The sequence below is a fragment of the Xiphias gladius genome, chromosome 2 (assembly GCF_016859285.1).
Source record: "Xiphias gladius isolate SHS-SW01 ecotype Sanya breed wild chromosome 2, ASM1685928v1, whole genome shotgun sequence".
NCBI lineage: Eukaryota > Metazoa > Chordata > Actinopteri > Istiophoriformes > Xiphiidae > Xiphias > Xiphias gladius.
The window spans coordinates 1544650-1557463 of NC_053401.1; the positions used below are offsets into that span (position 1 = coordinate 1544650).

Consider the following 12814-nt stretch of genomic DNA (forward strand, 5'->3'; position numbering starts at 1 on the left):
GACGAGTGCATTAATAAATGCTAAAAATAAAAAATCCACTTAAAACTACATTTGAGTGTGTGATAAACAATTAATATTATATCATATATATATATATATATATATATATATATATATATTTCTTCGAGATGCTGTAAAAAGCCACTGTCCACTACCTGCTCAGCAGCAAACAGCAGCCAGACACAGTCAGAGACCAGCTGGTGAACATAGCGGAGCATTTAGCAGCTAAAGAGCCAGATGTTTCCCTCAGGAGCTGGTGGAGACCAAAACCAGAGCTAAAAGAGAGGGAGTACTGGACTTGAGATTCATCAGGTGGACCCAAACCCCAGATCCAGATGAATGCTGGGTACGAAAGTAGGCAACTGTTCAACATGTCAGCCATAACACAGTTCTATATGGCAATAATATTTTCAGCTTGTTCTGCTGCCCCCCCAAGTAGCCAATAATACAATTAATGCAGCTTTAATGAACCAGCTAACAATTGTGTCCAGTTGAAACGAGCAAAAATAAACCAGCAGAGGTTGTGTGAGCACTAAAGGTCAGCGCCTGTATCAGTCAGAGGGCCCTCAAAGATAAGAAACTACATACACCACAGTGTAAGTGTTTTGCATTGCTGAGAAGGTTACTGTCGGGAGCCGATTGGGTGCAGTAACACCCTGTTTCCTCCAAAATGCAACGCACATATACACATATGCAAAGACACACAAACACACACATAAACACACCCTCACGCCCTTTTCCAGTGCTTCCCACAGAACAAAGAAACAATGGAGGCAGGAAATGGCTGAACCCTGAGCTCTGCCCATGATGGAAATACACACTGAGGGTCCAACTTCTGTTCTGGTCGCCCGCCAGCGTGGACACACAACACACACACACACACACACACAAACGTACACGTACTTCTACTGCTCTATCACACTCTCAGCAGGGCTGTGGTTCCTGTGGCTAATCACAGAGCTACAGAGAGGGGAAGCTACATGACATTAACTCTGAGACGCACGCACGCACAAAAACACACACAAAGACTCAACACGACACGGAGGTCGTGTCGTGCTCTTTTACTTCAAACGACGAGAGGTCAGAGGAGATGGAAACAATAGAACAAAACAGAATGCAACAGAATAATTGGACTAAATACTGTGAACTGGATGTTCGGCTTCAAACGTCTCCAACGTGCAAAATGGCAGGCTGTCACGGGTACAGGTGTGTGCAGCGGCCCTGCTCAGTGGACATTTCACACAGTCTGTCAAAACATAAAACCCTCGGATGCTCAACAATAACGTGATGGGCAAAATGCCGACTTCAGATCTGTTTAATCAAGCAGCTTTTTAAATTTTTAACCGATTACAGGCCGAACCCATTCCCTGGTTGCAGCTCCTCAAATGGTGGTAAATTGAATATCTTTCGGTTCTGGACGTTAAGTCAAACCAAACAAGCTAAATTTACACATCACCTCAGGCTGTGGGAATTTACAACTGGCATTTTTCATTATTTTCTGATATTTGATGGACCAAACCATTAATCGATTAATTCAGAAAATACTTGCCGGATTAAGCGATAATGAAAACAATCATTCGTTAATCTTACATGTTATGTAAAGTGTAGGTGTAATAGATTTGTGAGCTCATTTACGGCCGAGGCAGCTTTCTAAAAAGGTCTTTGTTTGTTTGTTTGTTTTTTCAGAATTAGTCAGCATCGAAAGTGTTTCGTTAGCCTTGTCCGACCTGCAGGATCTTAACGTCTTTTACTGGAAGAAATAACGTCCTTACGAGTAAAAAAAGAAAAAAAAAAAAAACCTGTCTGAAGAAACGAACCGTGGACTGGATCCAAAACCGCCGGTGTTGCAGATGATGAAGAGCTCAAAAGGAGTCTGAAAAACAGTCGGAGAAAATCACTTCCACGAAGTCCAAGACCCTGAGAGGACTGAGTGAGAGTATGTGCCTAATGTGGGATTCATGGAGGTCTGCTTTAATGGAAGTATTTCAGGTTTAACTTATAAACAGGTCACATTTCTTCTCCGTGTGATTACTTGATCTGAAATAAAAGTTTATTACGTGCCTACTTGAGCTGTGAATCAACTACGGCTGCAACTAACAATTTGTTTAATTATCAGTTAATCTGCTGATTTTTTTCCGATTATTTCCTCGATTAATTGATTGTGTTGTCAATAAAATGTCATAAAGTAACTACAATTTTAATTTAAGATTGAAATTCCCTATAAGCCAAGGTCTATTTTGATAGCTTGTTCTATTAAACTAACAGTCCAATAAGATATTCAGCGTACTATCGTGTATGACAAAGAAAAGCATCGAATCGTCACTTTTAAAAAGCTGGAAACAGCAAATATTTGACATTTATTGCTTTAAAAATGACCAAAACGATTATTCAATTACCGAAATAGCTGCTGGTTAATTTTCTGCCAAATGACTAATCGATTAATCGCTGCAGCTCTAGAAACCATCCCCCCCTATTGTTAAGTACTTCAGTCTATATCAATCATCTATATTGGGTTCGTGTGTTTTGTATGTAAAATATTCATCCGTAACGTTGCTAGTAACTACAGCTGTGACGTAAACGCCCTGAAGTAAATGGTAGAGCACTGCGCTGCGAAATATAATGAAGAAACAGCAAAATGGAAATACTCGCGTACAAGTAGCATAAATTTGTACACGAGTACAGCACTTTAGTAAATATACTTAGATACTTTCCGTCACTGTCGAGCAGTCAGCAACCCCCCCCCACAGCCACCATCTGGTAGACCCTCGCTGTCGCTGCCCGTAGAATGGACACGACCTTCCTCAACATTTTGACAGGTCAAGCACAGGTGTAACAAATAACATTATTAATGGCCGAGTTCCACCGACATTGGCCAGCGTTCTGGTACAGTGTGTGCTGGCTCACAGCTACAACTAAATGGAAGGGAGCCATCAATAATGTTATTGGTTACACCTGTGCTTGAAAACGGTGAACTGAAAGAACATCAAACAGAACGCACCGACCCCGAAACCACTCACATGATAACAAACAGAGTAGTTTTTTGGTCGTTAGAGCCTTGCAGTGACACTGAACATGAAGTTTGGAAGTATTTATTAGATCGCTGGACCGCCACACTGTTCAAGCTTTCCCTTTTATTCTCTTCCATGCGTTTAACCTGGATTATATTTACAACAGGCCGTCCTTGATCTTCCTGATCGAACACAAGAGTTTAACTCACCGATACATGTATCAAATGCAACTTTTCCTGGTGCGAGCAGCCTGTGAAAGTTTCACGCAGTGCCAGCATCCTGCAGGTGGACCCTGGGTGGTGAGAGGTTAAACCTAACTGACCTGCCAGCGGGTTGGTCGACACAAGCTCAGCCAAGCTTTGTTGAATTGTAGTGGAAATCCAAAAACGTCAGGATAAAAATATCTACAAAACTCTGGAAATATGTATAAAGCTTTGCTTTTCTAGACATCTAGAATATTTCCATGTGACCGTGTTTTTTTGTGTGTGCACTGTTCAGAGTCGTGGGTTTGAATATTTCACCCAGTAGAAACGCCGCACAGCTCCACCAAAGAGCTGGAACAACGGCCTGGGATATACATGACAGACAGGGAGGAGTTAAATGACGTTTCGGTCTAATCTTACACATTCAGCCTCCAGGCTTGAATCGCAGTCAGTCTCCCCGAGAGCAAGGAGTCTTCTCACCACTTCAGACCTGATTAAATCAGCAGGTTACTTCCTCATTCATATCATAGCAAAAACCTGTTACCTTACTCATTAATGTTCAGTTTTCGTTGATACTTGTTCGTGCGTTGACTCGTTTTTTGGGGACTGTAGCTACTTTGTCGTAGTAGTTGTGGACTGTAACATGAAAAGTGTTTCTGATCCACTCTTTCTTCACAAACTACAATAATAAATGCATCATAGAAAGTGTAATTGAACTGTGAAAATAAACATTGTAACATTACAAAATTATACACATATGATTCATGAATTGTTTACTAACCATCCTCCTTGATTTAACCTCTGTTTACCAGATGGTTCTTATACAGTGATATGGCCCGTATGCGACGGTGTGTTTCTGGATGGGTTTTTGGCTGGGCCGGTGCGAGCCAAAAGTCCTGGTCCGAAATGGCACCGTAAAACCATCGACAACCCTCAGGACATACTGAGGCTGAACAGCGAAGAGATTCGCCAGCGCCTCACCCCATCAAACCCCAACAGAGGAGAGCTAAGTCAGCGGATGTACCTTCGCGATTTCATGAAAGCTTTCGCAGTGAAGAACCAGGAGGTAAAATACAGCTTAAAGACGAGCAGATCGCTCTGCTCTGCGGCTGTTTCAGCATATACCCGGGCAGAAAAAGAGTTGTTGATGTGGTCACATGTCACCAAAAAAAAACTCGCTGGGAGAAGCTAATGCTGACCGGCACGTGTAAGACAAGGTACTATCTGTCCTACAAAGAGTCTGACATGAGACGGAGACGTCTCGTTTTTGTGTTGTGTCCTGTATTGGTGTGTCGGCGACAGCCAAACTGACAGCACCGACGTTGGTGAGTAAAATGTCACAAGAAGCGACATTAAATTGAGTTAAAACTACCAAAATAAAAAGAGGGTTATTAAAAACAACATGTATGGGCTTTTAGTCGGCACAGAAGATGAGACGAACTTTCGTGATCCCATACGAGGAAACTGACGAGCCTGGCAGTTCATTCTTGACTTTGGAAACAGCGGCTTTCGCAATCTCACCTCAAGGTCCGCTTACTCGCTTGGTCTGGAGCTTTAAACCCCATAACACGGTCTTCATCTGCAGATGGAGTAAACTCAGGAACTGCAGGTGTTCGAACATTACATGATTCTAAGCACCTGTTTTTATTCATTTAAATTAAAACAACAAACAGTGTTGTTTTAAGCAGTCTTCTGTGTGACACTGATGAAAGTGCCGAAACAAGCAAGGAAGTGGACCTTGAGCTGAGACTGCACACGTTTTGATTGGGATTTGTCTCGGTGCTGGATCAGGACTTACTGGTGTGCAGGGTGAGGTTTGCCGTTTCCTCGTCCTTCTGGGATTGAACCTGCAGCAGGTAGGCGGTCCCAGGCTCCAGGTGATCCAACACACAGGTGAAAACTTCTTCTACACCCTTATTCCTGCCGTCCTCGACTCCTAGCTGGTTGCTTCCCAGATAGTTACCTCCTATCTCCTCCTCCTCCTCCTCCTCCTCCTCCTCCTCCTTCTCCTCCTCCTCCTCCTCCTCCTCCTCCTCCTCTTCTCCTCGCTCCCTGCCTACGATCTCATTAGTCTCTAACTCCTCATCTCCTCTTCTTATTTTACTACATTCAGCGTTGTCTGCTCCGGCGTCCAGAGACACCACGATGAAGGAGCAGTCCTGGCCAGGTGTGTTCACAGTCAGTGATATGGAGTCCAGGCTGGATACTGGTTCAGATACAGAGATGCTACATGGGACAGACTGGTCTTCTGTGGGAGCTGCGCTGCTCACATCCTGACAGGAGATATGACACGAACATCAGTGAGATGAAGCAATAAAATAAAACTTCCAAAATTCATACCCTCAATTGACATGAAGGAAAGCATGGTTTTATTTCAGCTGTGTTGCGGTCCGTACCGGACTCAGTCCTCACACAACCTGGACAGATTCTACATAGTTTCAAAGCTCAGAGTCTCCTGACTGTCTGTTTAAAGCACTTTAGGATCCTCACGTCACTGCAGCAGCTGTCGACGCAGAATTGGTTCAGACCTGTGGCTCAAAAGTGTTTCCCACACAAAAGGTCTTAACTTATTTCTACCGTGTTTGTGACTCTATAACTTCCGTTACAGTTTCTATCCTACTCCCTCTGACTTTCTGGTTGTAAAATTTAAAGAGGGTCAGGGTTATGACTGCAATCACAAGGGTCTGAAGAACAGTAACCTTTTTATTTTCAGGCCTGTGCATAAGCATGGGGTCTGTTAAGAGGGTTAACATGTCGTTTCTAACCAGAAGCTCGTAGAACCAAATCTTTACGTTGGAAATGTTAAAAAGTGGATGACAACGAAGGGGCAACGCGGTATTTGAGTTCCCTCAGAGGTCAGAGTCAGCTTCGAGGAGGTTTATATCTCTGACTTTACTAGATTTGTCCCTCTAACAGAACAGCAGCTGTGGTCACTTTGCATTCGTGTTGGTTGCAATTGATGGCATTACTGACCAATTTTCAGTGTGCAAAATATAAATGTCCGACAAACCCTTGCAGCATAATCCACTTGTCCATTCTTATGCTCAGTCTGGCAGTTGTATTCTCAGCAAATGATGGCTAAAGGCACAACTCCCCTCTCCATCCTCACGCAAACCCGCTCGAGCTCGGAGACCGGCAGACGCCTCGCTTTGCTGCTTTCGTCCCTTTCTCTTTTTTTAAAGCTTACTCCAGTGATTCGGTAACACAGAATAAAATATAGTTCCTTTTTTTTTTTTTTTTTTAACAGTTCAAAATTTGATTTGCAGTTCCAACATAAACTGACGAGTAATATTCTCCAGTAAATGCCACACGGTAAGTAGTGGTAGGATTGTATCTCCGTAACTTTGGGTCAATGCTGCAACAGAGGCCTTTTTACTCCTTGTGTATTAGTCAAACTCTAAAAACACCGCATCCTACATTTCCTATAACGCTGAGATACAATCCTGACGGCATCCGATTTTGATTTGACAAAGCTCCTTCAGAGCCACAGAAGAGATTATAAAACTGTTTTACAGGCTGAGTAGTACAAACCCCAACGAATCACAGGATCTTTAAGCGTGTTGATGGAGTGCCCTGTACGTGACTGTCGTTCCTGTTTGTTTGTCAATTAAAAGAAAAATAAAATACCTGACTCATGACAGGCCGTTCCAAAAACAACGCGCACGCTAGTTCATGAGCTTGACAGGATCAGGTTGTGTTCACGTTCGAGTCAAAGAGCTAAGCATCAGATACAAAAATTAAATACCTGGCAATCTTTAAAACCAAGAAAGTTGTTTGACAACACCTTACACTTTCTGGAGGTACTACCAAATTCCTAACAGACAAAAAAAAGGGATTCTGTCCACTGCAGAATGAAAAAAAGGATTATTTTACCCATTTCTCAAGCTGCGACTGTATTTCCTACTAAGGTCTGTGGAAATGACATAACCTCCTCGCTTGTTTTGTATAGGACGAGAAAAATATAAACACACTACTTTGTATGAAAACATAAATTAAAATTTTATACGGACAAATATCACTGATAATAAAACTTTAAATTGAGCCAAAGCGGTAAAAGCTGTTAGACGACCTTCAGAAAAACTGATGCGTAGTTCTTTGACTCAAACAGGGTGATAATACATAAGAGGCGCAAACAAGGGCCCGGGTCATGCGTGGAATCTGAGATGGAAGTTGTGCATTCCGTCACGTTTGGGTGAAAATATCTGTAACGCGCCGAGCACACTGTATGGACGGACACGGGATAAATAGATCATGCTGCAGGAATGGACTGAGAAGCTTCAAAGGTCATTTTGACTGACGGAAAAATCTGAATCCAATCCAAGGTGACTACAGCCTCCGGTCTCCACGAAGAACAAAGCAACACCCTTGCACAGTCGGCTTTCAAGTCTACAGGAGACCAGCGTCTCTCTTTTTTAAACTCTAGACTTTGGGTGGAGTAGTTCTTTGATGCTATTGTCCTGAAAACATTTCTGGGGACCAGGGCTGTGGCCAAGCCTTTAGAAGTATCGAGATCATGAGTCAAAATCGCCTCCACCTTCCTAGGACATTTTTTAACCTGCCACCAAAAGTATCCACAAGGTTTTCTTCATATTTAATTTTTCACATTCTTAATATCCATGTAACTTATTGTAAATATTAATGCAATTAATCAAAGTCACTTTGGAAAAAAATAATTTGCCAAATTTACGTACTGTAGTTTTTGTTTTTTGGCTTATTTTTTTCTCTGTATGAGGGCTTAAATACTTTCAAAGACTTTTTAACAGGAATTCATTCTTGGTGGCTCAAAATGGTGGCTAAGAAATAGTTTGGCACTTAATCCCCTGTAAAAGTAAAACTTGCTGTTTTTACACTTTGGTTTTTATATGGATTGAAAAAATGAGACATAACGTGCTAATTCGTGGCCTTTAGATTTGCTGGTAGCTGGATTTTGTTACCTTTGAGCAGAGCCAGGTTACCCCCCCCCCGGTTCCAATCTTTATGCTAAGCTAAGCTAACCACATCCTGACTCCAGATCTGTACTTAACTGTCGAACATGAGACGGATATCCATCTGAACACCGCGCTGTCTAAATAAAAGGGGATATGTGCATTCCCCAAACTAAAGTATCCAGAGGATCAGTCAGACTTTCACTGTTAACTGCTGTGGGGACTCTAGCTCATCTGTAGCATATCCATCAGCTCTTTTTTCTTTATTTTCTGTTTTCTCTTCGTCTTCCATTAATGAAAGCATATTTGAATCTTTCCTCACTAGAGGAGCTTGTAAACAGTCAATCGGCTGCAGCTACTTAAAGAACTGTAACTGTAAATTTTGGTGCGTTTTTATCACTTTTTTGGGTTTGACCGTTCAACCGACCTCAGGCCATGTGCATGTATGAGTGTTTTTGCAGTGAGTGATAATGTAGTTGGTGACAGCTGTTCTAAGTTCTGTAACCTTTAATACTGGGAAGCAGAGCAGAATATAAAATAATTTGTCACTGATAATGAAGTTCAGGGAGTTCAGAAGCAACAATGCGGCAGGGAGGAGACACTGACAGATAGACAGACAGGAAGAGAAGGAAATGATGACTGAGGATTATAAAACTATATATATCAGTGTAACATACAGCAACGTCGAACCCTGCAAGCTTATCTGAAATCTGTTTAATGATCACGGTTACATTCATCCTTATTATCCAATCATCATGTCATTAAAAGTCCAACATCACACGGAAACAAAAGAGAGATAAGTCCAGGTTGTGTTTAGGTTAGCTTAGCTTGGCAGAAAGGCTGGAAGCGAGGGGAAACTGCAGGCTTCCTGCTAGTGAAAAGTGAAAAGTGAAAACTGAAAAAATAAAAAAAACAACTTTCCAACCTGCCTTGAACAGGTGTAGAAGTAAAAAAAATGTTTAAAAAAATGTGACAAATGGTTTTAGCAACACTGACCTGTCCTAACTTTACTGCCAACAAAACCATGCTCTTAGATGGATTAGGGACTACCTTGTTAGCCAACAAAAAATAAGATTTACAGTCAATCAGACGGCTTTGAGTTCTGATTTCTGGTTTTCGAAGGCAGTGTACAAGTATCGTTAATTCAACTGATTGTATGTAACTCTGACTGTATTTAACTGCACATATTTTCTCTTTTCCACTGTGCATATTACATAAAGGCTGGTTGTTTACACTGTATGTATCATAACCAGACCATTCTTCTTTATATTCCAGTTATCAGGTTCTGTCCACACTGCACATATCATATCTACACACAGAGATAGCGTAGCTGCTTTACGTTTTATACAATGCTTAGTTTATTTTGTTCTGCACGTATCATACAGTTGGTTTGTGTTAACTTCTGCCCTCGGTGTATAAGCCGACCGTTTTACATTAAGTAGGATTGTTTGGGGTTTTTGGTCAGGAAACCAAACTTATTAGCGCTTAACAACTAAAACCTGCTTAGAGCTGCAGAGTTGGGTGTTGATTCTCAGTTGGATTGGTAGTACTACCAACCCCTTGTATCCCGCAGTCATTTTGTTCATTGATGGCAAAAATATATACAGTTTAATGGTATTTAGCATTTTAATGGTACTTTTAATGTATCATTGTTTGTGTTTCCTGCTCTTATGTTTGTACTTTCTTGCTGAGTTTTGTGTCATTTTGTATGTATTTTACCATTGAGTTTTATGTATTTTAAAAGGCCCATCTAGGGACAGGAAAATTAGCGTTGGCTATACTGTAAATGTTGTGGTATGTGGCATTTGTTCATGCTATGTACTTTTCCCTATAGAAATAAACATTAAATACATTTAAAAAAAAAAAAAAAAAACTTCTTTTAAACTTAAACACAAAATTGTTTTATAATTTAAAGTTTTTGACGGTTTTGGATTGTGTGGCCTGAGTGAGAAATAATAACCTTCACAATATGTCAACATTACTTCATATATCATCTTGATCTTTCTTTTTGTTTTTTTACAATCAAGGAAGCAACGTATTTCAACCGAGAAAATTATCTTGTTTTTTTCTTAAACAAGATGCACTGTATTTTAGATTTTCAGTCTCACCTGAACTCCCAGGTATGATGGAAAATTTTGAAAATACTTCTTTACCACCGCATTTTGCATATAAAACACTTAACATGTGTGAGAATATGAATATAAACTAATATATTAAATTTTGGAAGCAGAAAAATGGTGGTACAGAGCAGCACAGTAGTTGTTCAATTCTTCAAGTAAAGCTGTGGCTTTGTTTTGATAGAGATACTTTTGTTGGTATAAGGACAAAAATGCGAGAAACATTTTTACATATTGAAGGCAGCTCGACACTTTCCTGACACGTTATAGACAAAACGGTTACCTGAGAAAATAATCTGCAGATTAAACTGATAATGAAAATAACCACTAGTTAAAGCCATAATCAAATTTCCTTTAAGTGACTGTCAACTGCAGTAGTATGAAAAGTGGCTGTTTTAAATCTAAAAAGCAGCTTAAAATCGTATTTTCTCACCATTTGCTGCACAAAAATATTAAATTAGAAGCATGTTATTGCATTTGAGACACCGTAATTATTTGTCAGATGATTTCCTACATAGATCATAAATGTATGAAATGTATGAAATTTAAAACAAAAAAAAAACTGGGATCAGACTGACCTGGAGCAGCAGCAGCAGTGAGGTGAACCACAGGGAGCAGAGATAACTATGAGCTTTACATTTCAGCATTTTGATCCTCCTTCAGATCCTCAGACAGAGCAAACACCACCATAATCCTGAGGCTGAGGTAGAAAATTTGAGTTTAGCTTCACTATTTAAAAAGGTAGATTTTAAGAAAATATCCTTCTCTTTTATCTTTGCGGTCTTCAGGGTAGAAAAAATTTCCCTCTGGAAAATTCAAGTCAAAATAGAAAAAAAAAAGAAAAACTGGAAAAACAACTAGTTAAATGTCCTTTTTGCGTCTCTGAAAACAGGATAATTCCTTACTTGAAACGAGTTTATTTTTTCCAGGTATTTAGAGTCTTTTGTTTGTAGTCTCTTCTATGTGTCATGTCCATCCTCAACTCAAACCTCCCAGACTTCAAACTCAGTCTTTCCTCTCCCTTTCTCCGGACTCTCTCTGCCTGTCTCACCAAGCTGTATGTCTCTCTTCCTGCCTGTCTGCCTGCCTGCCCGTCTTTCTTTCTGTCGGACAGACTCTATAGTGTCAAGGCTGGGAGTCACTAACGGACTTCCTCAATCAAGCCGACAGCTTTGTGAGTCACCGCAAAGGCACGACTACAAACCCTGGCTGGATGGAGGCTATAAATAGGCCTGTAACTACAATAGCAGCACACCTAGCTGCACTGACAGCAGAGGTAGACGTTAAAAATAGAGACGAGCGTTTGATTAATTCCCACTGAGGCGGGATCGTTGCGGAGTTTTAAAGTTTGCCCTGTCTCTTTCGTGACAGTGTCGTCTTCTGATGTGGCTCCATCGGGAGTAAATTTAGTTTTGGATCCATATTGAAACCCTTCCCTTGGTTTCTGGTGGTTCTGGCGTTACTGATAATTACTTCTGGAATTAAACTTAATGACAAGAGCCACAAGATAAGAACCACATAATTTGGCAGTAATAATAGAAGAAGTAGACTAATAAACAGCTGGTACACTTCTGATAACTTAAGTTAATTGCCAGCAAAACCAATTACTGTACAAGGAATATGGGACTTTTAGTGACAGAAAAGCCCCAAGTGAATATTCACTCATATTGTTTTCTGTTGAATTTAATGTTCGTCTGGAGACAAATTTCACATTTTTGCATGTTCAAAATAAAAGATTCTCCAAGTTACACCAGCAGGTAACTTAAGATATCAAACCAAGGCTGCAGCTAACAATTATATTCTTAAGCACTTACACTGTTCATAATCTATTTTAATTCATTTTTACTCTATAAAATGTTGAATTATTGAAAAAAAAAAAAAGATGACCAGTGAAGAATGTTTTTGATAAATCACTAACAATTAAATGATTATTTGAAATGTTCCTCATTAATTTTCTGTCAATAATTTATCAATCAATTGATGAATAGTTTCACCACTTTATTAAAGTGTTACCTTGTAATTACATATTAAGTGTCTCGTAAAGTATCTAATTTCTTGGATGTAAACTTAGTTTTGGTTTCACGTCATTCACGTCTAACTTTTTTTTTCCCGATCATGGGTCTAGTTAAGCGATAAAATAACTTTTAAAAGTGTAAATCAGCTAAAGTTTATGAAAGCACCTCATCAGGTCTAAAAGTACGGAAGCCCAAATTAAGATACACTCATCATCTCAGGATAACAAGCTGTTTAAATGAGATCACAACATACTGATCTAAAAAAAAAAAAAAAAATTTTAAAAATGTTCCACGAGGAAATAAATGTTTTCAAAAGTTAATCCTCTGTCTTTCAATCCTCTCAGGTCATAATTTATTGTTTAATATGTCAGTGTCGTATATCGTGTGCATTGTCTTTGCTGCTCCATGTTCCCTTCTTGGCTAAACTGAATTAAAAAAAAAAAAAAAAACCTTTTATTTAATGTATGTCATCTTGACATTTAAAACTGTAAACCTCATGATTAGGATCAATATTTTTAATGTTAAAAAAAAAAAAGTATCACTGGT

General features: G+C 39.9%; 1 protein-coding gene across 3 annotated transcripts in view; it reads right to left on the reverse strand.

Annotated features, from left to right (window-relative positions):
* Window positions 1-11323, reverse strand: part of LOC120798113 (receptor-type tyrosine-protein phosphatase beta-like) — a 43101-nt gene extending 31778 nt beyond the window's left edge. For 2 of the 3 annotated variants that reach the window (XM_040142173.1, XM_040142155.1), the window contains exons 1-2: window positions 10832-11323; window positions 5010-5484 (exon numbers count right to left, since the gene is read on the reverse strand). In XM_040142173.1, the coding sequence (XP_039998107.1) occupies window positions 5010-5484; window positions 10832-10900 (544 nt within the window). In that variant the 5' untranslated portion in view covers window positions 10901-11323. The remainder of the gene's footprint in view (window positions 1-5009; window positions 5485-10831) is intronic. The other variant, XM_040142164.1, reaches the window with a different exon arrangement.
* Window positions 11324-12814: the final 1491 nt, after the last annotated feature.